Below are 26,140 nucleotides of genomic sequence, written 5' to 3'. Positions count from 1 at the left end.
AACCGGCCCGCCTCGCCCACGGGGCCCCCAGGGAAAAACCACGCGGCACACGGCTCGGCGTGGGCACTCTGACCTTTATTGGAGCATCTCCCCCGAGACGGTCCCCGCCTCCCGCCTCCCCAGCCGGGCAGCGGCGGGCCCGGCCCCGCAGTCCAGCACCGGAGCCTCCCGCCATCGCCCCGGCTCCTCAGAGCAGGGTGTTCATCAGCGCCTGGGCCTGCTTCAGCTCTGCGGAGAGAGGGAGGAGGCGGTGGGGGAGCCCCCGGGGGGTCGGGGGTCCCCGGGGCTGCCCCTCCTCTGGCCTCACCTGCCAGCAGCACCCGGAACTTGTCGGCCGAGAGGGCCACGGGGACGGCCGCCATCCTCCCGCGCTCCCCGTCCCGCACGTCGAAGGTCAGGTGCACGAGGGGCTGGTTGACCTCCCGCAGCTCGCTGGAGCTGAGGGTGTAATCCACCCGCCAGCGCACCGAGCCCAGCCGGCTCACTAGGGCGGGCGAGCGGGCAGCGTCAGCGCCCCAGCAGCGACCCGGAGCCCCCCGAAACTCCCGGTGCCGCACTCACGTCTCAGGCTGGAGGCCCTCAGGCTCTCCTGGAGGGAGCCCTGCTTCTCCTCGTAGGATCGGCACAACCCGCTGGCGTGCTCTGCCCCGGGGAGGAGACAAGAAACGGTCCTGCTCATGCCGGCCCCAGTAAAGCACCCAGGGACGCACAGCGCGGAGGGGAGGTGATGGAGGACAACCCGTCGGCCATCCCACAGCAGATCCAGGCGTGAAGGCAGCGCCGGGGGCTGCCAGCTCAGCCCTGGCACCACCCCAGGCAGGTCGGGCCCGAGGGTCCCCCCCCACCTTTGGGCAGCCCCAGCTGCTGCAGCTCGCTGGAGAGGGACTCGCCGTCCACGTTGTGCTTGGCAGCGCTGGAGAGGATGAAGCCGAGGACGGCGATGGTGGCCTTCACGTCCCCTGACTCTGCGGGCAGGACGGAGGGTCAGCTCCGCCACCCCGGGGAAGGTGTCCCCTGCCCGACGGCCACCCGTCCCTGCTCACCTAACTTGGCGTCCGAGGTCAGCTTCAGGATCTTCTCGTACTGCGGGAGCGCGGGGCCGTCAGGGCACGCACCGGGTACCGCGCAGCCGCCCAACGCGCCCGCTCCCGGCGTCAACGCCGAAAATTCTTACCTAGCGTCACTACTGACACTTAACGCCCGCATTACCGCTACCGGTACCGTCCCTAATCCTGAGGCTGGCACGGGGGTGGGTGCCACTGCCCGCTGTGCGGGTTCTGCGTCCCACCGCCGCGCTGGGGACGGTGCGGGGGGGTGGCACTCACCTCCATTCCCTCCCCCAGCAGGTCCCGCAGCACCTGGGCGCAGATCAGCTTCAGCTTCACCGAGGACTGCGGGAGGAGGGGGAGGAGGGTGAGCGACCACCGGGCGGGAGCGGACGGGGTGGGGGGGGGGGGGTGCGGGGCGGGCACTTAACGATTTTGGCCAGGGTGCTGATCTCGGCCAGGACCCAGTCCGGGCAGTCCAGGTCCCCGCAGAAGCGGAACCGCTGCGGGGGGAAGGCGCGGTCAGAGCCCGCCGCGGCCCCCCCGCGCCCCCCGGCCCCGCCGCCCCCCGCCCCACCATGGCGCCGCCGCTCCCAGCTCGCCGCTCCCCGCTGCCGCCGCGACCCGGAACGGCTCCCGGGAGGGCGGGGCTGCGGCCGCTCCGCCCCTCGCCACGCGTTGGGGCTGCCCCGTGCGGATCTGGGGATTCAGCGACGAGGAGGGCCCCGACCCCCGACACCAGCGCCGTGCTCGGCCCTTCAGCCCCAGCCCCAGCCCCAGCCGCACGGCTTTTATTTCAGCGCCAGCTCTGTGAGATTTCAGCTCCAGCCCTGCAGTCTTTATTTGTGCTCCAGCTCTGCGCTGTCTCAGCTCCGGCTCCAGCCCTGCCGTCTTCATTTCAGCTCTGGGATGGTTCAGCTCCGGCTCTCTGCTCTTTCAGCCCCAGCCCCGCAGTCTTTATTTCAGCCCCAGCCCTGTGGATTTTCTTTCAGCTCCTGCACCGGTTCAGCTCCAGCCCTGAAGTGTTTAGTTCTGCCCCAGCCCCAGTTTTTATTTCATCCCCAGCGCCTCAGGCCGTGTGTCAGCCCCAGCCCAGGGTCTTTATTTCCCCTCCAGCCCCACGCTGTATTTCAGCTCAGCTCTACATCCAGCCCCAGCCCTGCGGTTTTTATTTCAGCTCCAGCCCCTTCCCCACAGTTTTATTTCAGCTCCAGCCCTGCCCTAGAGTCTTTATTTCAGCTCCGGCTCTGCATCCTTTCTGCTCCAGCTCTGCAGGCTGGATTTCAGCTCTGGCTCTGCGTCGTTCCAGCTCCAGCCCCTGCCTGACAGTTTTTATTTCAGCTCTCAGTCTACTGTGTGGATTTCAGCTCCAGCCCTCAGTTTTTATTTCGCCTCCATCCCCTTCCCCAGTTTTTATTTCAACTCTACAGTCTTTATTTTGTCTCCAGCTCTCTGTCATTTCAGCTCCAGCCCCACAGTCCATTCCCACCCAGCCCGGCAGTTTGTATTTCAGCTCCAGCCCTGCTGCACAATCTTTATTTCAGCTCCAGCCCTGCCGTCTTCATTTGTGCTCCAGCTCTCCGCTGTCTCAGCTCCGGCTCCAGCCCTGCCGTCTTCATTTCAGCTCTGGGATGGTTCAGCTCCGGCTCCGCATCCTTCCAGCCCCAGCCCCACAGTGTTTGTTGCACCCCAAGATCAGTATTTCAGCCCCCGGGTGTTTGCTTCAGCCCCTGTCCCACAGTTTTTATTTCAGCTCCAGCTCTGGGATGGTTCACCCCATCCCCAGCCCTGCAGTGTTTTTATTTCAGCTCTCAGTCTACTGTGTGGATTTCAGCTCCAGCCCTCAGTTTTTATTTCGCCTCCATCCCCTTCCCCAGTTTTTATTTCAGCTCTACACTCTTTATTTTGTCTCCAGCTCTGTAGTTTCAGCTCCAGCCCCACAGTCCATTCCCACCCAGCCCGGCAGTTTGTATTTCAGCCCCAGCCCTGCTGCACAATCTTTATTTCAGCTCCAGCCCTGCCGTCTTCATTTCTGCTCCAGCTCTGCGCTGTCTCAGCTCCGGCTCCAGCCCTGCCGTCTTCATTTCAGCTCTGGGATGGTTCAGCTCCGGCTCTCTGCTCTTTCAGCCCCAGCCCCGCAGTCTTTATTTCAGCCCCAGCCCTGTGGTTTTTCTTTCAGCTCCTGCACCGGTTCAGCTCCAGCCCTGAAGTGTTTAGTTCTGCCCCAGCCCCAGTTTTTATTTCATCCCCAGCGCCTCAGGCCGTGTGTCAGCCCCAGCCCAGGGTCTTTATTTCCCCTCCAGCCCCACGCCGTATTTCAGCTCAGCTCTACATCCAGCCCCAGCCCTGCGGTTTTTATTTCAGCTCCAGCCCCTTCCCCACAGTTTTATTTCAGCTCCAGCCCTGCCCTAGAGTCTTTATTTCAGCTCCGGCTCTGCATCCTTTCTGCTCCAGCTCTGCAGGCTGGATTTCAGCTCTGGCTCTGCGTCGTTCCAGCTCCAGCCCCTGCCTGACAGTTTTTATTTCAGCTCTCAGTCTACTGTGTGGATTTCAGCTCCAGCCCTCAGTTTTTATTTCACCTCCATCCCCTTCCCCAGTTTTTATTTCAGCTCTACACTCTTTATTTTGTCTCCAGCTCTCTGTCATTTCAGCTCCAGCCCCACAGTCCATTCCCACCCAGCCCGGCAGTTTGTATTTCAGCTCCAGCCCTGCTGCACAATCTTTATTTCAGCTCCAGCCCTGCTGCACAATCTTTATTTCAGCTCCAGCCCTGCCGTCTTCATTTGCGCTCCAACTCTCTGCTGTCTCAGCTCCAGCTCCAGCCCCGCAGTCTTCATTTCAGCTCTGGGATGGTTCAGCTCCGGCTCCGCATCCTTCCAGCCCCAGCCCCACAGTGTTTGTTCCACCCCAAGATCAGTATTTCAGCCCCCGGGTATTTGCTTCAGCCCCTGTCCCACAGTTTTTATTTCAGCTCCAGCTCTGGGATGGTTCACCCCATCCCCAGCCCTGCAGTGTTTTTATTTCAGCTCTCAGTCTACTGTGTGGATTTCAGCTCCAGCCCTCGGTTTTTATTTCGCCTCCATCCCCTTCCCCAGTTTTTATTTCAGCTCTACACTCTTTATTTTGTCTCCAGCTCTGTAGTTTCAGCTCCAGCCCCACAGTCCATTCCCACCCAGCCCGGCAGTTTGTATTTCAGCTCCAGCCCTGCTGCACAATCTTTATTTCAGCTCCAGCCCTGCCGTCTTCATTTCTGCTCCAGCTCTGCGCTGTCTCAGCTCCGGCTCCAGCCCTGCCGTCTTCATTTCAGCTCTGGGATGGTTCAGCTCCGGCTCTCTGCTCTTTCAGCCCCAGCCCCGCAGTCTTTATTTCAGCCCCAGCCCTGTGGATTTTCTTTCAGCTCCTGCACCGGTTCAGCTCCAGCCCTGAAGTGTTTAGTTCTGCCCCAGCCCCAGTTTTTATTTCATCCCCAGCGCCTCAGGCCGTGTGTCAGCCCCAGCCCAGGGTCTTTATTTCCCCTCCAGCCCCACGCCGTATTTCAGCTCAGCTCTACATCCAGCCCCAGCCCTGCGGTTTTTATTTCAGCTCCAGCCCCTTCCCCACAGTTTTATTTCAGCTCCAGCCCTGCCCTAGAGTCTTTATTTCAGCTCCGGCTCTGCATCCTTTCTGCTCCAGCTCTGCAGGCTGGATTTCAGCTCTGGCTCTGCGTCGTTCCAGCTCCAGCCCCTGCCTGACAGTTTTTATTTCAGCTCTCAGTCTACTGTGTGGATTTCAGCTCCAGCCCTCAGTTTTTATTTCACCTCCATCCCCTTCCCCGGTTTTTATTTCAGCTCTACAGTCTTTATTTTGTCTCCAGCTCTGTGTCATTTCAGCTCCAGCCCCACAGTCCATTCCCACCCAGCCCGGCAGTTTGTATTTCAGCTCCAGCCCTGCTGCACAATCTTTATTTCAGCTCCAGCCCTGCTGCACAATCTTTATTTCAGCTCCAGCCCTGCCGTCTTCATTTCTGCTCCAACTCTGCGCTGTCTCAGCTCCAGCTCCAGCCCTGCAGTCTTTATTTGTGCTCCAGCTCTGCGCTGTCTCAGCTCCAGCTCCAGCCCCGCAGTCTTCATTTCAGCTCTGGGATGGTTCAGCTCCGGCTCCGCATCCTTCCAGCCCCAGCCCCACAGTGTTTGTTCCACCCCAAGATCAGTATTTCAGCCCCCGGGTGTTTGCTTCAGCCCCTGTCCCACAGTTTTTATTTCAGCTCCAGCTCTGGGATGGTTCACCCCATCCCCAGCCCTGCAGTGTTTTTATTTCAGCTCTCAGTCTACTGTGTGGATTTCAGCTCCAGCCCTCAGTTTTTATTTCACCTCCATCCCCTTCCCCAGTTTTTATTTCAGCTCTACACTCTTTATTTTGTCTCCAGCTCTGTAGTTTCAGCTCCAGCCCCACAGTCCATTCCCACCCAGCCCGGCAGTTTGTATTTCAGCTCCAGCCCTGCTGCACAATCTTTATTTCAGCTCCAGCCCTGCCGTCTTCATTTCTGCTCCAGCTCTGCGCTGTCTCAGCTCCGGCTCCAGCCCTGCCGTCTTCATTTCAGCTCTGGGATGGTTTACTCCAGCTCCAACCCTACAGAGTTTTTATTTCAGCTCTCAGTCTACTGTGTGGATTTCAGCTCCAGCCCTCAGTTTTTATTTCACCTCCATCCCCTTCCCCAGTTTTTCAGCTCTACACTCTTTATTTTGTCTCCAGCTCTGTATCGTTTCAGCTCCTGCCCCTCAGACCATTTCCACCCAGCCCTTATTTCAGCCCCAGGCCCTGCTGCACAATCTTTATTGCAGCTCCAGCCCTGCCGTCTTTATCCAGCTCCAGTGGCAAAATTGGTATTTCCGCTCCAGCCCTACAGCCCACTTCAGTGCCGGCCCCATGGTCTGTATTTCTGGACCAGCCCTGCTGTGTTTAGTTCATCTCAAGCCCTACACCCTTTATTTCATCTCCAAATCCCTGGTTGTTATTTCAGCTCCATCTCCACCCTTACACATTTCATCTCAGCACCAACCCTGCAGTGTTTATCTCAGCTCCTGCCCTGGAATCGTTATTTCAGCTTCAGCTCCCCTGGCTGAGCTCCAGCCCCACATCTTCCCAGTGCCTCTGGGTGAAAGCTGCCCTGGTTCTCACAGCAGCACCAGGGGCTGGCACCAAGGTGGTAAGTCAGTCGCTGGCACCACTGCCCCGTGGTGCCTCGATCAGCGCGTTGGCGCCCCCAGCCCCATTTCAACACCCCTACGTGTTGAGTTCAGCTTCGTGCTTTGGGGGCAAATGCGACCAGACCCCCAGCTGCAGTAAGGGAACCACAGCCCTGCCCCTCAATAACCACCCCTAGACCACCCAAGCTGGCATCTGGGGGCTGGGAACAGCTGCTCAGCTTCTGGTTCCCCGTCCCAAAACACAGCACTGGGGCTGGTTCTGAGCCCCAGCCCCCCAGCTTGTGGTCAGGCCCAGCTCGGCTCCAGCTCCAGACCCTGACAACACAGCACTTTTGGTCTTTTTTTGAGCTGCTGGACCTTGCGTCTGAGCCGGGGTTTCAGCCCCACACACAGCACTGGGTCCCTGCACTTGGGGGGCTGCAGCCCCAGATGGGAGAGCTGGGAATGGGGGCGGCTTGGGAAAAGTTTATTTCATGTCGGTATTTTTCAAGTCCATATTATACAGTATGTTTATAATAATATAATAAAATAATAATAACAGGTTTATTATTATCTTTAATTATATTATTATTCCAACGCCGTCACCTCCTACTGCTGCTCCGGCCCCGCCCCGGGCAGCGGCCGGTGCCCGTCACCGCTCCTGCGGGCCCTGGCGCCGCACCAACCTGCGGGGCCGCTGCTGCCCGACACCGGCGGGATGGTGCCCCGCCGGGCACGGCACGGCCTGGCCTCTCTGCCCCGGGCCGGGCTCCACCGCCCACCCGGGGCCCAGCCGCGCCGCTCCAGGTCCCACTCGCCGCCCGCCACGCGAACCGCGGCCCCGGCCGGACGCAGGAAGGGGCCCCACGGCCAACAGCGCTGCCCGCTGCCCACCTCCCGCCGCTTCCCGGCCCTGCCTCACCGGCGCCCCTCGGGGCGGCAGCACCAGCACCACCAACAGCTGCCTGTCACCGCCGCTCGACACTGACACCCTGCGCCGCCCGCGCACGCCTTTTATACCCTTCCGCCCCGCCCCCCCAGCCGGCCGACCAATCATAGTCCGAGGCTGCTCCGGGTCCCGCCAATCCCGTCCCGCCTGTTGCCGCCGGCCCGTCTCCTCTTGGCCCAATCCGACCCGACGACCCCGCTCCCGCCCATGTCAAACCCACCCAATCCCGGCCCGCCCCTTCAATCCGCTGCAGCCTCCCGGCTCCGCCATTCCCGACCCGCCCTTTGCCGCCCGCCCGTCTCCGTTTGGCCCGCTCCCGCCTGTGTCAAAATCACCCAATCCCAGCCCGTCTCTTCAATCCGGCCCCGCCTTCCGTCTCCGCCCTGCCCAATCCCTGCCCGCCCCTTCGAGCCGCCCCCGCAGCCGCTTTGCGGGGATCCCCGGTTTTTTTCATGGCTGCCGGGCGGGTGGCTCCCGCCTGCGCGTCACTTTTAGAAAAGCGGCATTTAAAGAGATTTCTGTAGAACCGCTCCCTTTCCCCCTCAGCGCAGCAGAACGGGTCCGGCCGGGCCGTGGGGGGGCCCTTTGCTCACGCGTGGGGTGGGTGACACGCAAGAGAGGGGGAGGGCAGTTCCGGGAAAGCCTGGCGCTTCAGTAACGAGTAAGAAAAGCGACTGAAATGCCTTTTTGCAGCGAGGGGCTTTGTGTGCAGGCTGCTTTCGGCCTCCACTCCCACACAGCAGGGAAAGCAGACAGCAAGAAGGGGGAAGAAGAAGAAGAAGAAAAAAAAAAATAAAAATAATCACACCAAACACAACCCCAAACCACCAAAAAAAAAAAAAAAAAAAAGCCCCACGCTGTTGGCTGGTAGTTAAGCAGGCAGGAATAGCAGCCCCCATGACAGGGTGCTGTGCATGCCGAGAGGAAGAGAAGCGCCGGGTGCAGAGCAGGAAGGATGCCTTGACCCAGGGATGCGTTGCCCTGCATCTAGCACTCTGACTAGTGTGGGAAGAGCTGGACAGGACCAAGCTCAGCTTTGTGACACCAGTTAGAACAGCAGCACACAGCCCTGGCTGCCCAAAGCCAACTCGGGCCCAAGCCCCACAGGGCCTTGCAGCCTCTGCCCCCCGAGCTGTGCAGCCTCCCAGGCCCCCCCACCCCCCCTACAGCAGAGGCAGAGACCATTCACAGCTGGGTTCTACCTTCTGTAAAGAGTTTATTGAAGTTCACTATACAAAGTTACTCCTTCATACGCCCACATCCTTCTCAGGGAGTGCCTGGCAGCTGCTCAGCATCTCTCCCCCCTACAAACCTCTCTGGGGGCTCACCCCATCTTCTCATCACGCAGAGTCATTTTGCCAGGGCATGCGAGTATCCTCTGTGCCCTGCAAGTGAGAGGGTGAGAAGTCACTATGTCCACCTCCAGCAAGGGCAGGGGGCAAGATCTCCTTCCCTCTAGGGGTTTCTCTGACTCCTGGCATTGCCTAGGACCCTCACCAGCTACCCCAGGGACCTGTGACCCACAGAAACACCAGCTGTGCTCCAAGGCTCCAAACTAACTGAAGGCCACATGCCTGTTCAGAGGATGCCCAGAACCCTCTGTTATCCATTTCCAGAGTCTGGGTCCCCACTTCAGCATCTCTTCTCTCCCGGAGGGCTGCCACATCCTGCCAGCCAAGCCTCTTGGTCCTCAGACACTAGGGAGGAAAGCGTTGGGGCTGCAGCTGTGCCTGCCCCATGCAGGGCTGGGGCTGCCTTGCCCCAGCCCATTTCTGCTCACCTCAGCAGACAGACATTGCCCTTACCACCAGCAAGATGATGGGAGCAGTAATGATGCAGAGGCCACACACGACCATGATGGCCACGCCGTACTCAGGAAAGCCCGATTCAGGCAGTGGGGGCTCCAGGGTGTCCTCTGGAGTGGAACACAGCAGTTAGCACAGCCCAGAGGGGACACAGGGGCTCTGCCCCACAAAGCTGCAGCCACCCACCCTCCTTTGGGACAGAGGAAGCAATATTATCTGACACCCTCCATGCCCTTCCCAGATAACCCTTCCCTCCTGTCCTATGCCAGCCTGCAGCAGACAGGTTTGGGAATTGGGTTCCCCATCTCCAGTGCCCCAAGTCTGTGCAGAGGGATAGGGCATAGTCATTACTGGAATTATACTTTCAGATCAACCATTGCAAGCTGGTCACCTCACCAGCTAAGATATCTCACCCTCCTTTGCACGAGGAATTTGGATTTAGGTGGTCGTGGATCTGCTCTGCTCACACTGCAGTCATGGTGAAGCTCGTCTGCCCCTACCCCAAGGGGAAGCTTACCTCCCACAGCAAGAGAGTACGGGTCCACCTGGAAGGCTGAACCAGCCAAAGTCTTGTTTGGCCCGACTGAGAGCACAAGCGCCTCCAGAACTTCCAGGCTGGTTGGAGCAGGCTGCTGGAAGACCACATCCCCATGGCAAATCAAGGAGCCAGGCCTGTGGACAGGGTTGGGAAGAGCTCCAGCAGCCACCAGACCAGTCCCACCATGACCTTGCAGCCATATACTGGGCTATGGCCATGGGCACAGCCAGACCACCAGCTGGTTTTGCTCAGAGGAGCCCCAGGAAGATGTCTCTGCTCTCAGGGAGGCTTGGTTTTGGGGCTGCTCTTTGCAGTGGAAGGGACATCCCTGGGGGTCCAGCAAGTCCCTCCCGAGACAGGGGGTAAATGCTGCAAACCCTTCTGCAGCAGCACACCCTCTGCTCCCACTCACAGGAATCCTCTTATCATTGCTTGCAGGAAGCTCCTCTGGCTCTTCAGGGCTCTCGTCACCTGAAAGAGATGTTTTGCTCAGCTCCCCATCAACCTTCAGGTTGTTTCACCCAGCCAGGCCACCACTTCCACAGCTGTGACAGAGCTTGGATGGCCAGGGTAGCAGGGACATGGGGCAGCTGCCATCCTGCAGCACCTCCAGGTCCCTGGCTGCATTGCAGTGGCCAAAAAACCACTGAAGGAACATCAGCAGAAAGAAAACATCCTGCCGCTAAATCCTCAGTGCTCTACTTCAGCAGGCATCAGCCATGGCACCGGAGTTGAGGGTCTGGTTTGGACAACACTAAAGTTGGACTCCAGTGGTCCTCAAGTCTCCTTTTCCCAGCAACCTGGCTCCCTCCCACCAGCCACACGTACCGCATCACAGAGGCCTCTGGTGAGCTCCTGGTGCTCTACAGCAAAGGTATCCAGAAGGTCCTCACTGAAGCGTCTGTTGGTGATGAGGAAGGAGACCGGGTAAACCTGCAGGTGAAGCCTGGCTCCTGAAGAGGCAGAAACACAAGTGCTAGGTGAGCAGAGCTGGCAGCGAGCCCCATCGCACACAGGGATTGTCCCTACCATCCACTGAGAGGGAGGTCAGGTCCATGGAGCAGGTCGCAAGAGCTTTCAGGGCATCCAGAACCGCTGCAACATCAGCATGTTCAATCGTGTCGAGATAGACGTCTCCGCTGATCTCCAGGTCCCCGCTGAGGTTTCTAAGGGGAGAGCAGGGCTCTAAGCAAGGCAGGAGAGCTGGGAACAGGCTCACCAAGAATACCTTTGCTGGTCTTTTTTTTTTTCAGCTGATGACTGCTCAAGTCCAGGGAAGTTGCCCAGTATTGGCCACCAGCTGCTCACCACCCTCCCAGGTTTCCTAGTGCACCACAACTCATCCTCCCCGCCTTTGCACTGTGGCTAATTAGCTGCGGAGCACGCAAGGGCTGGTGAAGGCAATTTAACAAAGAGCTTTGGAGAGGAGCAGTTTTTCCCCATACCTGAGCTGGGCAATGGTGAAGTTCCTCACATGGTAGAGGGTACTGAGAGGTTGGACCACCTGGAGGGAGAGGAGACATCTCACACCCTGCTTCTGGTTCAGCAGACATTATCCCACCGTGCCGGCAGCACAGCAGCCAGCCTGCGCCCATTTTCCCTGACGGGTCAAGTCCCCAGCATCATCCTTTGGAAGAGCTGCCGAGGCTCACCGTACCTCACTGACCAGGCTCTGCAATGGCTCTGTCCTGTTCCTCCCAGGCTGGAGGACAGTGAAAGAGATGGACAGCTTCTCCGGGTCCAGGTTCTCCAGGCTGAAGCCTAAAAGAGGTCAGAAGACAGTTAGGCCCATACCTGCTCCTTCATCTTCATTGGGAGATACCAGTCAACCTTGAGCCCACCCTCTGCCACATGCTAAAAGTGGAAGCTGGCAGGGCAGCTGAGCAAAGATATCCACCTGTCCCCTTTGTGGTGTGAAGGCAGTGGTAGGTACCACCTCCAGGGAGAGGAGGAGCAGGTCAAGGATGGGGAGCCAGGTAGTTTAGCAGAAGCACTGGACCATGCAGATGTGGTCTCCAGCATCCTCAGCACTAGAGGGTTTGCATGGGTCAGGAGAGGTGGTGTCAAGTGGAGGTGAAGCCTGAACTCCAATCTGGGCAGGTTTTGGCTTTGATGGATGTATAGGAAGGACACCAACAGCAGCTGCTCTGCTGCAGGAAGATCCCCACGCCTTACCGCTGGACTGAACAGATAGTGGCTCCAGTTGCCAGCTGAAGGTGCTCCTTGACCTGCTCGCCTGGGTGATGACCGTCCGGATGAGGTGGGAGCTGGTGGGAGCAGGAGCGTCCCCCCGGAACAGAGCCTCCCCTCGCACAACCACCGAGCCATTCCTGGGAGGAAGATGAGATGAGGAGCAGCCCACCTCCCCTTCAGCAGCAGCTGTAGAGCCCCAACAACCAACCTGCAGAGAGGTCTCAGGAGGCTTTGGCTAGAGCCTGAAAGCCTTCCAACAAGGATCCCTTCAGACAATGACCCTGGGGAGCGAGCGTAGCCCCACACAAGACCTGTCTGGAGCATTTTGCTGGGCAAACCCTTCCCTCCAAGCCAAACCCACCCCTCTCTGCCTGTTGCCCCAGGGCAGAACTATGTACTCACAAAAACTCGAGGACATTCGCCTGCAGGAAGGTCTCATAGGTGGACAGCATTTGGTGTAGCTGGAGGAAAGAAGTATCTGTTAATTAATAAGCATCCCAGTCCAGCTCCAGTGGAGCAGTGCCAGGGATTTCCTTGTCCCCACCGTGCCCGAGTGGGTGACAGACCGAGCCGGGGCTGATGCAGCCTGCATGTCTCCACTGACCAGGTCCTGCACTCACCATCAGCATCACTTCTTCCTCCAGCTCCTGGTAGCTCTTTGAAGACTTCCTGCTCAGAGCTTCGCTGTAAGCGATGCCCAGCAGCCGGAACTGCAAGGGCAGGATGTGCACAGGCAGATGCTGCATGGGAGTCGGGACATTTGCCCCTGGGGACCCAGGTTTGCCCGTCGTCATTAGCTCAGCCAGGGTGAAGACCTCTCCTGTAGCTGCAGGGAGATGCTCTCTGGCTGTGGAGGGGTGCTGGGAGGTGACAGAGGACATGGACTGAGCATCAGGCACCACTGCTGCTGGTGTCAGTGGGATCCAAGTGCCGAATGGAGAGCTGGCCACATGTGCAGCGCCAGTGGAAGTTGGCGGGTAGGATGGAGACGGCAAGCTTGTGGTGCCAGTGTGGTACACAGCACAATGCTCCAGAGCGGGGTTCTCGGAGCAGGGAGGTGGCACAGATCTAGCACGGGTGGGCCCTGGAGGTCCTGCTGATGCTGTCTGGGGCTCGCTGTGCCCAGCTGCTTCTGCCACAGCCGCCTGTCCAGGCGGCACTCTTGTCTCCACCACCTTCATGGCCCGGTGCTGCCCTGCGGTGGGTGCGTCCTCAGATGCCGTTGTGAGGAAGGGAACGGGATGCGGAGATGGCCCCTGGATGGGTGACCCCAGCAGAGAGGCATGTGTCACACCCACAGCTCTCGAAGAGGGGGAAGCCACCACAGCAGCCCCATCCTTGCTGGGTACTTTGGTCACTGTGGGATCTGGGATAGCATCAGGGGCTGCTGAGCTCATCCACATCACAGCAGGACCTGCAGCACTGGGAATGCTGGTTGGAGCAGAGGAAGGGCGAGCTTTGGCAGATGTCAACGGAGCCTGCTGCACGGAGGGGGAGGACAGGTCACTTAGCTTCTCCAGGGTGACAGCAAGTGCCCCAGATTCTGCTGTAGGAAGGAAGGGGGCCAGCACTTGTGGGTGGTTGACACCACGAGCCGTTGCAGCACTGGGAGATGCCAAGAGAGCATCTAGAATTCCAGACTCATTTCCTGAAACCTTGGCCAAGACTGTGTCCAGCAGCAGAGCAGCTTCGCCATGCAGGAAGGTGCCAGGGCTTGGCCTCACCTCTTCCTTCTGCCCACTGCAGCTCCTCGTTGTGGCTCCAGCCACTCCGTGCTGGATGTCAGACAAGACGCTGGCCACAGGTGGATCAGATGCAGGCACACTGCTGGGAGCCCACGCTGCTGTTGCAGTTCTGGCCCAAGAAGGCGAGTTGCTGGCTGTGACCGCTGCAGAAGATCTAGAGTTTGCAGGTGGGTGGCTGAGATCTGCCCTGAGGAGTATGGTCTGATGGCCAGGGGACACCCCAAGGGCCAGCATCTGGTCACCTCCAGGTCGGTCGGCAGTGCTGTGGTCCTGGGAAGGAGCACCTGCTGGTGTCCACGCTGAACCTGCATGCGCTGGGGCATCCGATGGGACATGATCAGCCCCTTCAGGTGAGACCGGCTGGTTGGGCACCACCTCCAGCCAGGCAGCCCCCGCAGAGGGACCAGAGGGATGCTGCAGCTGTGCCGGGGAAGCAGCAGGAACCCAGGCAGCTGGATCTTCCCAAGCATGAGGGGTGTCCACAGAGCTGTCCGTGGGGCCCTGGGGCTCTGCCACGCCCGCTGGCTGCTCAAGGCCATGGGCTGAGGTCACCATAGGCACCCGTGCTGCATCATATGAGGCCAGTCCTGTGCCGGGGAGGTTTCCCAGAGGAAGGTGATGCTGGGAGTCAGGACTGGAGCCACCCATGGTCTGGAGGAGCCCAGCCAAGGTAGTGGACATCCCTGTGCCAAGCCACTGTGTCGGGGACAGCATCACAGCCACTTCTGTGCCCAGCCCCAGCCCTTCCCCGTGCCTGGATCCAGGCTGCTGCTGTGGTGAGGTGTGAGCTGCCGAGTCAGCAGCTGCAGTCGGTGTCCCCAGGCTCCATCCCTCAGCATCTGTGCTATGGATCCCATCTCCTTTGGCCCCCAGGAAGCAGCCTGAGGTGCTTGCAGAGCCCATCAACACCCTCTCACGCTGCTGTGTCGCTGGTTCCTTGAACAGGTCTCCATGCACGGCCACCAGATTGTCACCTGTCCCTCGCTGGGAGGTTGGCGAGCTCAGCGGAACGTGGGAAGGAGGCAGGGAGCCCGAGGGAGTCCGGGATGGAGCAGCCAGAGAGCCCAGGCTGTACGGCAGCGCGGTGGCAGACAGGCAGATGGCCAGCACCACGAAGGCTTTGCACCGCAGCCCGCTGGCAGTGGCAGCCACACAGGCAGCAGGACCCAGGTTCGTGGGCACAGCCCCTTCCCTCTCACCATGGAGCATCATTTTTGGCTGCAGGGCAGTGACATCTGCAGGGTCTGGTGGTCCTGCCCCTTGGCTCTGCTTGGGAGATGCCATGGGGAGAGCCCAGCTGCAGAGAGGTACAGGAGCTTTAGGCTGGGTCCCTCCAAGCCTTCCCCACCCCAACCCACCCCAGTGACAGTGCTGACCCATCCCCAGAACATCCCACACACCAGAGCCAGGAGACCCCTCATCAAAACATCTCCAGCACCTTCTCCAGCACAGCAATGGCTGTGCCAAGCCTCAGCATCTCCCAGGGAGGCTCCTGGTGCAGAGCAGGGCTGTAGCCAGACATTACCTCATTCCCTGCCCAAAACAACCCCCTCATCTCAGATAGCCTCCCCAGGGACACCAAGACCCCAGCTCCCCTCACCTGGCAGCACCCAAGGAGTAGAGAGCACCAAGCCCCCACCCCAGCCCTGTGCTTTTATCTCCTTTCCCAGGGTAGGGGTGGGTGGCTCCATTCCAGCTGCTCCCAATTAACACACAAACTAATTTGCCCTCTCCCGGGTAAAGTTCTTTCCCAGCTGGAGTGGTCCCAGCTTCCCTCTACTCCTCATTAAGCCCTTAGCACAGGGAAGGAGTGTGTGCCTGTTTCTCCAGGTAGGTTATTCCCCAAATCCCATGGATGCTCCTCAAACTGCCCCATTTGTGGGGAGGATTCATGGCAGTGCTGTTTCCCTGCCTTGCTCGAGTAATTCAGGCTGGAAAATGTGGCTTGGGGTGTTTGTCTCTCAGGACCAGGCAGATTTTGTGCTTCTGGTGGGGGCTTGTAAGGGGCAGGGTGTTTCGGGGGTCCTGGGGTGCATCACCCCAGCAGCAGGCAGAAGAGCACAGGGGGACGGGTGTCAGCCCCCCACGGCTCTCCTGCCCCGTTCCTGATGCGCAGACACCCCCACCAGCACCCCCTCCTCCTGGCCTGTCACCCGGGGGGCTCAGGACAGACCCCTCATGGGTGCTGGGACGTGCTCCCTCCCTGGCACGTGACCCATGGGGCTTCCCTGCACCCCCGGGCACCCATAGCGGGTTGGACACTGGATCCAGCCCTCTGAGGATGGGATGGACTTCCCTCCCCCCCCCACCTCCAAAAGGTCCCAGGGTGCCCATGCTGGCAAGCAGAGACCGAAGCACGGCATGTTCGAAAACGAGCCAGAGCCTTTAATCTGGCGAGGCACCTCTTAAAATTCATGTTCTTACAAAATATTAAATAAAGTGAAGGAACTTTCTTCCCTGGAACCTTATATATAGATATATATAAAATTACAGTATTAACAAACACTGCTGTCCGGATTGCTTTACAACGCTGGGCACAGAGCTGGTGTGCACATCCCACTGGAAAACCAGAAAGGCAGCCGCCGGCTCCCCAGGCCGGCAAACACCCCTTCTGTTGAAAAGAGTCTACACTATGGGTTGGGTAGGCATTTTTTTCTTTTTTTTCTCCGTTTTCTTAGCTTAAAATAAATATTTCCTGTAGTGAAATTAAAAAAAAAAAATAATAATCCTCATTTTGTTCCTCCATGCCCTGCATCAGCTGGAAAAACACCTGAGTGTTGAGTTTGTAAGGCCTCTGCTGTGTCCCGCCGCTGCAGGCAAGGGTGAGTCCATCCATCCCCGGATGCCGGAATCCTGCCTGGGACGCCCAGCCACCTTTCGGTGCCTGCGGGATGGAAATGCTCCCTCCTTCTGAGGTCTCGCAGCACCGCTCCCCTCTCCTGCCTCTCCGGTCACGCCATGTCTCCGTCAAGGTCATCCCCAGTGTTCTCCTTTGGGATGGCTGGGACCTGTGTTGTACAGTGGTTTGGTTTTCTTGAACAGATTTTAAATCCTTTTTGCGGCTTTTTTCAGCTGCGATCAGGACCGAAACTCAGCCCGACCAGCGTCGCTCCTGCCGCCTTGGCCCAGCGTAGTAAACAGGTGAAGATGTGAGTTTAAATAAAAAGGCAAATATAAATTATTATATTAAAAAACCCAACAAAACCACGTAACCTGAAGGCAGCAGCTCCTTATAAAGGTGAATTTGTCACATTTTAAAAATGTCTTCATTTAAGACAACAAAAAAAATCAGTCCTTCAGTAACTTCAGTTGCAATTTCCGTGACCCTCAATGGTGTGTGACGTCTCCGTAGCAACTTTAAAGACTGGAAACCAGGAGGAAGGTTATTGGGAACGGCGCGTATAAAGCAGGAGAGGCAGCCATAGGAGAGAGGAGGGGGCGCGGTAGACCGCCCCTGCGGCAGCCAGCCTTTCTCCAGCGCTGGGGACGGTGGCGCGGCTGTGTCTGCGCTCCTTCTCTCGCGGGTGCAAACGCTGCTCCAGCGCGGCTGGGACTCCAGTTCCCTCCCAGTTCATCAGCGGCAGCCTGGCCGGTCACGGGTGGCCACGGCCGTGGAGCATCTCCAGGTCATGCGCCCCTGCCACCACCCCCAGCATCATCCTTGGAGGGTCCCAGGCACCAGTGCCCCCAAGAGGACCTGTCCCCGTCCCCGACCCCGCCGTCTGGGGCCGAGCGTCTCCCCGCTGGTCTGCTGGTCATGGCCGGCTTCGTCTCGGCCATCCGTGGCTATCGCCGTGCCTTCAGCTCACAGTACCTCCACGCCATGGCTACCTGGGAGAGGACAGAGTGGGCAGGGACGGCAGGGTCTTCGCCTCCCCGTCCTGAATAACCCCCTCCCCAGCCACGAATCCCCCCCCCCCCCAGCCCAGCCCAGGCAGTGGGGCCGCTTGTGTGCTTCTCCCAAACCAGCCCAAGCTCCCCGTCGTCACGGCAAATATGCAGACGCCTTGACGTAAACCCACCTAAATCCTACAAACTGACGCATGAGCAGGAAGAGTTACCTACTTGCAGGGGTGCTGGCCAGCCTCCGAGCTTGAACCTGTAAAAAATACAGTTGTTGGCAACGGCCTTGAGCGGCCATGAGGCCTGGAGGTGACCAACACCTCCTCGATATCCCTGGGATGGCTTTCCCCACCCAGGCAGGCAGCAATAACCCCCAGCTCCACCACCACCCTCCAGCTCCTCCGCAACCCATGGAGAAAAGCTAAATATTCTGCTCCACAGAACCCTTGGTAGGACAAGGATGCTGAGGGACCATGCAAGGGATGGGTGCTCACACCGAACAGAAGCATCCAGGAGGCCGATGAGGCTGGAGCTTCCCTGGAAGAGTCCCAGGGACCCACTGGTGTCACCCACCCTCCACGGGAGACACCGGCCTACCCACCGAGCTGCTGCCGGATGGAGTCACGCCAGTGGAGGTTCAGCAGGTCTGGGTAGATGTCAGGGAGCTGCCTGAGTGCCAGAAGCTTCAGCATGCGTGACGTGCAGCTCTTCAGCTCCAGGTCCCGCAAGTGCCTCTCCTCCGAGAGTGTGGTGGGACGCAGCTCCACCTTGTGCTCCTGCAGCACTTGGTCAATGGAGGCCCCGGGCAGCCTGGGGAAGAGCTTCTCCTTCACCACGTGGATGGGGATGAAGATGTTCCCTGCCCGGACCACGTGGGGGAAAGGACACTTGCAAGTGTCTATGAAGGTCTTCAGCTGATGGAACAGCTCGTTGAGGAGAGCGGCCACGTCCTGGAAAGCCTGCCAGATCTCCTTGCCTTTGATGGGCTTCTGTGTTTCAGGGATTCTGGAGCCGTTCTTGGGTTTGGGGGGGGATTTGGGCACCTCTCTGAGCTCCTCAGCTGGCTCTGCCTTCTTCAACCACTCCCGCAGCAGCTCCGGGGACGACCCGGACACGGCGCGCGAAATAACGTCGCAGAGCGAGGTGTGCTGGGCGGTGAAAAGCTGCCTGGCAGAGGCCTGTGGGTCAGGGGCCTCGCGCTGCCCGGGCAACGAGACCCTCTCCTCTCCCGGCGCGCGGGGGGCTTCGGGCAGCGGGGGAGCCCCCGGCAGAGCGGAGGTGCCGGGCTGTGGGGCCGGGGGGCTGCCGGCTGGCGGGGAGGCGGAGGGGGTCTGCGGGGGGGGTGCGGGGGTGCTGCCGGAGGGGGCCGGCGGTGGTGGGCTGGGCTGGGGGACACGGGGGATGCTGGCCGGCTGGGACGGCACAGTGCTGGGCGGGAGGGAGCGCAGGATCTTATATTTTTTGAACATGAAGGTGGCCGAGCTCTGGAAGTTGCTCTTGTCCCCGGAGCTCACCTCCAGCAGCAAGGGCAGCGCCTGGGGCCTGGCCCCCTCTCCCACCCCCATTTTCCCCCCTGACCCCTCTTTCTTCTCCTCCGCATCCTCCCCGTCCCGCGTCCCCTCTGTGCAGCTGACGGGTTGCTGGGTCTCCCCGGCTTTCACCAGTCTCTTCTTCAAGCTGAGGTCCAGCACAATGTCCTTGGGGGCCAGCTCCCCACTCCCCACCCCTCCAGGGCTGCCCTCCTGGGACCCCGGCTCTCGGGGCACCAGCTTTGGCTTTTCGGGGACCCGTACATAACAGCTTTCCCCTTGGAGCGTGCTGCTGCCCGTCTTCAGCGCCTGGCCGGCTGCCATCCCCGCAGACAGCAGGCTGGACCTCGCCGAGACGTCTTGGAGGGTGGCAGGCTCCCGGCTGCCCGCCGTGTTTTGGGGTGGGGTGTCCCCCCGCAGATGGTCCCTGCAGAAGGGGGCTGGGGCCGAGCCCTCCGTCCCCTCCAGGTAGTCTCGGTAAGGTGCCAGGCTGAAGACATTGTTGATCACCGGCATGGGCGGGGAGGAAGGAGTCCTGGAAGGAGGACGCAGCTCCACCTTGTGCTCCTGCAGCACTTGGTCAGTGGAGGCCCCGGGGAGCCTGGGGAGTCCAGCCCTCGAGTCCTTCAGCCCCTCCGGCGGGGAGGTGGACGGAGAAGGGGGGACGAGCTCCTTGGCTGCATCCTTGCAGGCGACGACAACGGGAGCTGGGGGTCCCCCACGGGGGGTCTCCTGGGGGGCTGGGCTGGCCTTCCTCCTCCTCGAGTAAGGGGGTTCCTGCTCCCCCGGGCTGGGTTTCACCCAGCCCCCTTCTTCTTTGGGAAACGTCTCTGTGAGCCCAGCAGAGCCCCCGGCCACCTTCTCCGGGGGGCCGACGGGTTGGAAAGCGCTGTTGTGCCTCGCCGCTGCTCGCCGCCGAGGACTTTCCGCCTGGTGCCGCTCGCAGCTCGGACCCGTGCTGGCGAAGGAGGTGCCGAATACGGCCGCATCGCCACCGGGGATGAAGGCAAAGCCGGGGCTCGGCAAGTAGCCGGCTGGCCGCGGCGGCTCGGCGTCCCTCGGCAGTGCCGCCGACTTGGCGGGCGGCGATGCCACCGCGCCGGCTGCCCTCGGCACGTAGGTGTCCGTGGGGCTGGGAAAATAACTCCTGGAGGCTTGGGGCTTCAGGTAAGAGGCGGGAAAAGGCTCCCCGCTTCCCGCGAAGCCGAAGCCTTTGTAGGCGCTGGGCTGCGGCTCCACAGCGGGAGGCGGGGGGTGGTAGAGGAGGGCAGCCTTATGGAGGGGCAGCGGGTAGTGGGCGTGCGGGTAGCAGGCCGGCAACCTCTCCTGGTACGCCGAGCTGGCGGCGGGCGGCTGCAGCTTGGGCCAGGGCTCCGGGCTGAGGCTGGGGACCTCAGGCACCTTCCTCTGCCCGTGGGTGGCGGGGCAGCCGGCTTCCAGGAAGGGGGTACCAGGGGGAGCCCTGTATTTCTCGAAGGTGGCGTAGTAAGGGGAGAAGGCGACGGGGGAGCCCAGCTTCTCCTTGGCGGGCAGCGCGAGGCTGAGGTGCAGCGGCGGGAGGCTGGGGTCGCAGCGGGGACTCCTCTTGGGCAGCCCGCTGCCGCCACGGGGCTCGCCAGGGTGGAGAGGGTGGCTGGCGGGGGCGGCAGCGGGCAGAGCCCAGTCTTCGTCCCCCGGTCTCTGCTGCAGGCTCTCCGGCCGGGGTCCCAGCGGCAGGGCCGCCCTGGGGTCCACGAAGCATGCCGGGGCTCCGTACACCGGCTTGGGGACAGCCAGGGGGGCCGCCTTGTTCACCGCCACCGGCTTCTTCACCGGGAAGGGGTGTCCCGGAGCCGGCGGCGAACTGCTCCACCTCTCCCTCGCCGTCAGCAGCTCCCGCATCAGGCTGCCCTTGCCCTTTTCGGTGCCTGGAGGCGGCAGCCCGCTCCCCAGGCTGTCAGGTCGGTAAAGCAGGCAGCTCAGCAGCGGCCCCTCGGCCGGCACGGGCTGGCTGCCGGCACCGGTGCCATAGTGCAGGTAAGCAGCCGCCGGGCTCCAGCGTGCCAGGGGCTGCTCGGGGCCATCGGGGCTTTGCAGCGGGCAGGCGAAGTAGGAGCCTTTGTAGTTGAAATGGTTTTCGGAGCCGGGGTTGGGCGCAGGGATGGATTTGCAGAGGCCAGCGGGGAAGCCAGCGGTGGGCTCCGTCTCCAGCCGAGGTAGCTTGTTGAAAATCACAGGGTCCAGAGACTCCAAGTGCCGTTTTGAGGCCATTTGTACGTTGCTGACGGCGTTCCAACCGGGGTGTGCAACGGGAGAGGTGAGCTGGCCTTCCTGAACGGGAGAGAGAGAAAAAGTAAATCACAAGGAAAGCAGGTCCCCGTGGCAAACACTCAGCCTGCGGTGGAATGGCATGAGGGGATCCTGGCAGGCTGACCAAGCATTTCTCTGGCCGTCTCCTTGGAAAAGCCCGGAAAAGCTCTCACCGCCTTGGTTCCCAAGCCTCAATGAGCTTCTGTTGCAGGCAGCGGGGAGCAAAGCCGGGTCAGCTCGGGTGACGAGCAGGCTGCGGCGAGGCACAAACACAGCGTGCCCCAAATTCCCCACCAATCACACCTTTCAAGCTAATTTGAGGATTTTCCCGCAACGCAGCAGCCTGCAGCTCTGTGCTGGGATGGGGGGGGACACTCTCTCCCTTACGGTCTCTTCTGATTTTGGGCTGCTGCTGCGGTGGGGCCCGCAGTGTCAGGCGGGACATGCCAGCAGGTGGAGCTGGCAGACCGTCCCAGCATCTCCCCGCACCCCCTCGAGCACAGCAAATATCCCCCCACTATCTCCTGGGGTCACCCAGCATCCCTCCAGTACTGGCCAGCATCTCCTGAGACACCTGAGCATCGCTTCAGCCCCAAGAGAATCACGGGACCGTCACCCAGTATCGCGCCCAGCATCACCCCAGCATTGCGTACATCACCCAAGCAAGTCCCAGGACCTGTCTGAGCATCGCTGGACCACGGCTCAACGTCCTCCCAGTGCAGCCAAACATCACCCAGGATCCCCCAGACCCACGGACAGACTTACTGCGGGGGGATCTCGTGTCTGTTCTTCACACCCCCACCCCCACGGTTTTGTGTTGTTTTTTTTTTTCTTTTTGTGGCAAGAGTTAGCAGAGAAGCAGAGAAGGAAACGAGGAAGAGAGCGTGGAGATAAGATAAAAGCCGTGTCCACAGAAGCGGAAATGAAGCAGATAACCGGGGAGACTTGCGGGGGCAGATAAGGGACCCGAGCGTGGTGGTTTTGCTCCGCAGCACAGCTCAAACCCAGCGCTTTGCCCCGGAACAGCAGCTCTGGCACGACCGAGCGGCCTGCGCCCCTCTGCCGTACCGCTGGGTTGGGTTTCTTTCCCAAACTTCCAACACATCCAGTACCAATTAAATCTGCCACTGCTTAGACCAGGGAAAATGCTCCCTTCAAATTGAAAAAGATTGGAGAAAACCCCCCCGCCAAATCCCCAAACCCTGCTTTCCACACCAGACCCTGGCCCGAGGCAGGAGGTGGACCCGCACCAGTCCCTCCTTGTCCCGGGGCTCCTCCATCACCGAGATATTTTGGGGGCCTGCATCCCGGAGAAGTCAGCTGCACATTGCCACGTGCCCCCCAAAAACCAGCCACTGGCTTTCCTTTGGGACTTCGGGGGTCCCAAGCTGGGTTATTTCCCTCGGGATCTCTTGGGAGGGTGGTGCTAAAATCCGTCTCCCCGGGAGATGCTGCATGGGAGGGAGACGCGGCCATGGGATCCCTTCCACACGGTGATGTCGCTCCGGGTGGACAAGCCGGGGCAGAAACCCTGGGATCTTGTGACTTCCGACATTTCCTCGCTGCTTTTTCCCCTTTCCCTGAACTGCACCGCTTTACAGAACCGACGACGCTGGGGACGTTGTGCAACAGGCCCTGCCGTCACCCCGGGACCAGGTTACGCCGCCGGGCACACCGGCGGTGCCGACGCAATCTCCCACTCTCCAAATTGTCTGAAACCGCAGCAGTTGAGACCCCTTTTTAGGGGAAAAGGAGGAAAAAGGCCTTGTAACCCCCTTACAAGGAGACCTCTCCCCTCGGGAACGCCCCAACCCCTTCCCATCAATTTCAGTGGGCAGCCAGCTCTGGCTTCCAGCCTTGCTGGAGGGACGTGGGATGGAGCAAGTCATCCCACAGCAGCTGCCGGAGCCAGCCACGTCGATTCTCTGATGTCTGATAGGGGTTGAGCTCATTAAGCTCATTAGGGTGAGAGCATTAATGGGCTCCCTCTTTCTATGAAATACACTGGGGCTTTGCCCAGGCCGGTGCCATCCCTACACCCGGCCATTTGAGACCGAAGAAAACAGCTCTTCCCCTCCGGGACTATCCCCTTGCAGCTGGTGCAGCGATGCTGTCCTTCCTTCCTCCCAGCCTCAGGGGAGCCACGGGCGCCAGGATTCGCAGGGAGGAGAGAGGCACGTGGGAATTGGGGCTGGAGGACGCCTGGGCGGACGCTAACATGTGTGGCCAGCACTTGCCATACCAAACCCCACGGCTGGGGAAAGCGGTGGGCGGATTAAACAAAACCGATTTATTCCTCTTTTTCTTTTGGTAATTTTTTTCCCCTCTCTCTCCTTCACAGGGGTTTTTCCCAGAAGGGGCCGGTGGCCAAGGAGGGAGAAAAGTAAAACCAAACGGAAAGGAGCACGTGCCACCCTGCTGCGTGCAGGCAAAACCTCCCCGACAAGCGCTCGCGGGCCACAGCCAGCTTTATCCGCAGCATTTCGGATGTCGAAAGGGCACGGGAGGGCTCCCCTCTGCCGGGGCTCCTTGGCCTGCCCAGGCTGCTGGGGCTGGCTGCGACGTCTCTTTTTCACTCCGACAGCTCCGAACAAGCGTGGCCGTGTCTGTTATCGCCGAGCGCAGCGCAGGGCTCCCCGGCACTTCCTCCCCAGGATGCGATGCCTGAACACGGCAGTAATAAGCGGGAGCCTCTCATCGCAGCCTTCCGCCTCCTCCATCGCCACGTGATGTGAAGAAACAGCCGCCAACTCCCGGCCAGCCCGCAGGAATTGAGAAATAAAACCCCCACATCTCCTAAGCCCACTGGCATCGGGCATCCCCTGCTGTCCCAAGACGCCTCTCTGGGGTCCCACGGCGGCTGACAGAGGGGCCTTTCCCCGTGTCACCCCGAAGCGAGTGGACTTGTCCCCCGGCAAGAAGGCGGTTTCCTGTCCGGCTGCAGCGCTGGTTTCACAATCGCGGGGACCTTGGGTCCCTGCCGAGGAGGTCACCTTTCCCATCTCTCTGACGGGTTCGGATGCGATCGCCGGCAAGGTTTCCCCCTCTCCGCTGAGATCATTTACAGAAGCAAACAAGAAGCCTGAGTAGTCCCAGCTTCCTCATTTCACACCTTATCCCTCTTCAAAAAAGTTTGCAGCTCCTGAGCTTTTCCCAGGTAGACGAAAGCCTGGCCAGAGTCTTCGCTCAGACCAACCGGCTGCTTGTTAAGACACTGCCCTCACCGAACGCACGCAGTGAGCTGTCGCTTGTGTTGCAAATTAGGCTGCTATTTCTGAAAAAGCCCCAGTGGTACTTACTTTCATATAAAAAAACCAAACTCAATTAAGCATGTGGCAGCCACCAGAAGGGCAGAGCGACATCTGAATATTTCGGGGATTAAACCCCTGTCGATACACAGGTACAAACGCATCAATCTGACTCCGACCCGTCAGCGTCACAGCCCAGGTTGGCCACAGCCAGGCAGGGTCAGCCCGGTCCTCACGGACCCCTGGCATCACACCATCGCTCGCAGACCCCCAGGCATGGCACCATCACTCGTGGACCCCAGGCGTCACACTATCACTTTGTGGACCCCTGAGCATTGCGCCGTCACCCGTTCCCGCCTGGCCACGAGGCGCGGGGGTGGCGAGGGCCGGACGGCCACCGTCCATCCGTCCGTCTGTCCCCTCCGCGCGCCCACGGCCACGCCGTCGGAGCGGGCAACGCGATATTGACCACCAAGAGAGCCCCTCGGCGGGTTCGTGGCCGGGCAGGGGACGCCGAAGGCGCGTCCGACCCCGCGTACCCGCCGCGCATCAGCCGCGCGAGCGAAAGTGTCCATAAATGGGGAAAACCCCTGGAACCGCAGCCCGAAGTTCGTTATTCCCGGCACGGCCCGACGAGGAACAGAGGATCTGAGGGAAAACGTTAATATGGGGTGCAGGGAATCGAGGTTGAGAGGGTGTTTGACCCTCCGAAGGCCAGCGGCGTACGGGGCGAGGGGGCCCCGCCTTGGGGGGGGGGGGGGGTCGCAGCCCGCGCTGCTGCCCCGCATCCCTCCGGTTTCTGTCCTTTGCCCCCCCACCCCGAGACCCCCCCCATCCCCCGCGCACCGGGGGCCCGATCCGGCCCAGCACTCACCTGCGGCGGCGGGGGCGCGTTGCCTCCCCCGGAGCATCTCTACGGGGCCGGGCGGGGGGCTCGGCGGCGGCGGGGGTGGGGGGTCTGCTGCGCCCGCTGCCCCGCTCGGCCGGCAGCCCGCATTGTGCGGAGGAAGTGGGAGGAGGAGGAGGAGGAGGAGGAGGAGATGAGGAGGAGGAGGGCTGGGTGTGAGTGTGGGCCGGCCGGAGGAGGGGACGGGACGGGACTGGGATGGGACAGCCCAGCCCAGCCCAGCCCGCCACATGTGCGCTGAGTTGGTCGGGGCTCTGCCCGGCGCGCTCGGACCGGGAACACTCGGTACAAGGTCATTTTCCCCGTCCCCTCACCTCGTTACAGGGAACCCCCGCAACGGGGACCCCTTGTTACGGAAGGGTCCCCGTTCCAGCAAGCCCCCCGTTATGGAGGAGCAGCCACATGGGGAGCCTATGCTGGGGGGAAGCCCCAGTAAGGGGAGCCCCACATTGTACGGACCCCCATTAAGGGGATTCCTCATTCGGGAGGAATCCCTATTAAAGGAAGCCCTTACCTATTAAGGGGAGCCCTCCCCCATTAAGGGGAGAGACCGTCATTAAGGAAGCCCCCACCCATTAAGGTACCCCCCCTCATTAAGGTGACCCCCATTGCAGGCAGTCCCCATTAGGGAGGAGCCTCCCATTAAGGGGAGTCCCCACTGTACAGAGCCCCCATTAAGAGAAGCCCCCCCCCCCCAAGGGGACCCCTCACTGCAGGGAGTCCCTGCATCGTGGGGAGCCCCTGTTAAAAGGAAGCCCCTGTTACAGGGAGACCCCCCCCTCCTTGCAGAGGACCCCTGGTGCAGGGATGCCCCCCCAGCCTGAACCCACCAGGATGGGGGGCCTGGATGTAGGTGTGGATGGAGCCGCAGGGTCCGGGTCTG

The 26,140-nt window shown here is 60.6% G+C and overlaps 3 protein-coding genes across 5 annotated transcripts; all 3 read right to left on the bottom strand.

Annotated features, from left to right (window-relative positions):
- Nucleotides 1–57: 57 nt before the first annotated feature.
- COMMD4 (COMM domain containing 4) lies at nucleotides 58–1,674 on the bottom strand. The gene is made up of 8 exons (XM_086757329.1): nucleotides 1,624–1,674; nucleotides 1,478–1,549; nucleotides 1,326–1,391; nucleotides 1,044–1,083; nucleotides 846–965; nucleotides 562–642; nucleotides 308–484; nucleotides 58–228 (listed from the first exon to the last, which is right to left on the bottom strand). The coding sequence occupies exons 1-8, from the start codon at nucleotides 1,624–1,626 to the stop codon at nucleotides 188–190; spliced, it is 600 nt and encodes a 199-aa protein (XP_086613455.1). The 5' UTR covers nucleotides 1,627–1,674; the 3' UTR covers nucleotides 58–187.
- Nucleotides 1,675–8,500: 6,826 nt separating this feature from the next.
- Nucleotides 8,501–14,725, bottom strand: LOC147599295 (uncharacterized). The gene is made up of 12 exons (XM_086757563.1): nucleotides 12,317–14,725; nucleotides 12,099–12,157; nucleotides 11,679–11,833; nucleotides 11,161–11,264; nucleotides 10,949–11,007; nucleotides 10,533–10,669; nucleotides 10,332–10,456; nucleotides 9,916–9,974; nucleotides 9,483–9,637; nucleotides 8,966–9,075; nucleotides 8,735–8,857; nucleotides 8,501–8,545 (listed from the first exon to the last, which is right to left on the bottom strand). The coding sequence occupies exons 1-12, from the start codon at nucleotides 14,723–14,725 to the stop codon at nucleotides 8,501–8,503; spliced, it is 3,540 nt and encodes a 1,179-aa protein (XP_086613689.1).
- Nucleotides 14,726–15,803: 1,078 nt separating this feature from the next.
- On the bottom strand, nucleotides 15,804–25,334 carry PRMT2IP (PRMT2 interacting protein). Of its 3 annotated transcripts, XM_086757664.1 has the most exons (4): nucleotides 25,225–25,334; nucleotides 17,886–21,123; nucleotides 17,507–17,540; nucleotides 15,804–17,272 (listed from the first exon to the last, which is right to left on the bottom strand). In XM_086757664.1, exons 2-4 carry the CDS (start codon nucleotides 21,061–21,063, stop codon nucleotides 17,269–17,271), a joined length of 3,216 nt encoding a protein of 1,071 aa, XP_086613790.1. In that variant the 5' UTR covers nucleotides 21,064–21,123; nucleotides 25,225–25,334; the 3' UTR covers nucleotides 15,804–17,268. The 3 variants fall into 3 exon arrangements, with proteins under 3 accessions (XP_086613790.1, XP_086613792.1, XP_086613791.1); XM_086757666.1 differs by lacking the exon at nucleotides 17,507–17,540; XM_086757665.1 differs by lacking the exon at nucleotides 15,804–17,272 and having other exon boundaries at nucleotides 17,410–17,540.
- Nucleotides 25,335–26,140: the final 806 nt, after the last annotated feature.

The sequence above is a fragment of the Chlamydotis macqueenii genome, chromosome 12 (assembly GCF_036417535.1).
Source record: "Chlamydotis macqueenii isolate bChlMac1 chromosome 12, bChlMac1.mat, whole genome shotgun sequence".
Classification (NCBI taxonomy): domain Eukaryota; kingdom Metazoa; phylum Chordata; class Aves; order Otidiformes; family Otididae; genus Chlamydotis; species Chlamydotis macqueenii.
Note: the sequence above shows the minus strand (reverse complement) of the source record. Positions and strands in the feature narration are given on the sequence as shown.

Coding starts and splice junctions, on each gene's coding strand:
- COMMD4 (XM_086757329.1), bottom strand. Junction 1,392..1,477: donor TCAGCACCCTGGCCAAAATC/GTTAAGTGCCCG, acceptor CTCCTCCCGCAG/TCCTCGGTGAAGCTGAAGCT. Junction 485..561: donor GAGGGCCTCCAGCCTGAGAC/GTGAGTGCGGCA, acceptor CGCCCGCCCTAG/TGAGCCGGCTGGGCTCGGTG.
- LOC147599295 (XM_086757563.1), bottom strand. CDS start 14,725: ATGGCATCTCCCAAGCAGAGCCAAGGGGCAGGACCACCAGACCCTGCA. Junction 9,975..10,331: donor CCAGAGGCCTCTGTGATGCG/GTACGTGTGGCT, acceptor CATCTCTTTCAG/GTGACGAGAGCCCTGAAGAG. Junction 8,858..8,965: donor CTCCCATCATCTTGCTGGTG/GTAAGGGCAATG, acceptor TTTCCTCCCTAG/TGTCTGAGGACCAAGAGGCT.
- PRMT2IP (XM_086757664.1), bottom strand. CDS start 21,063: ATGGCCTCAAAACGGCACTTGGAGTCTCTGGACCCTGTGATTTTCAAC. Junction 17,541..17,885: donor CTCCATCCGGCAGCAGCTCG/GTGGGTAGGCCG, acceptor TATTTTTTACAG/GTTCAAGCTCGGAGGCTGGC.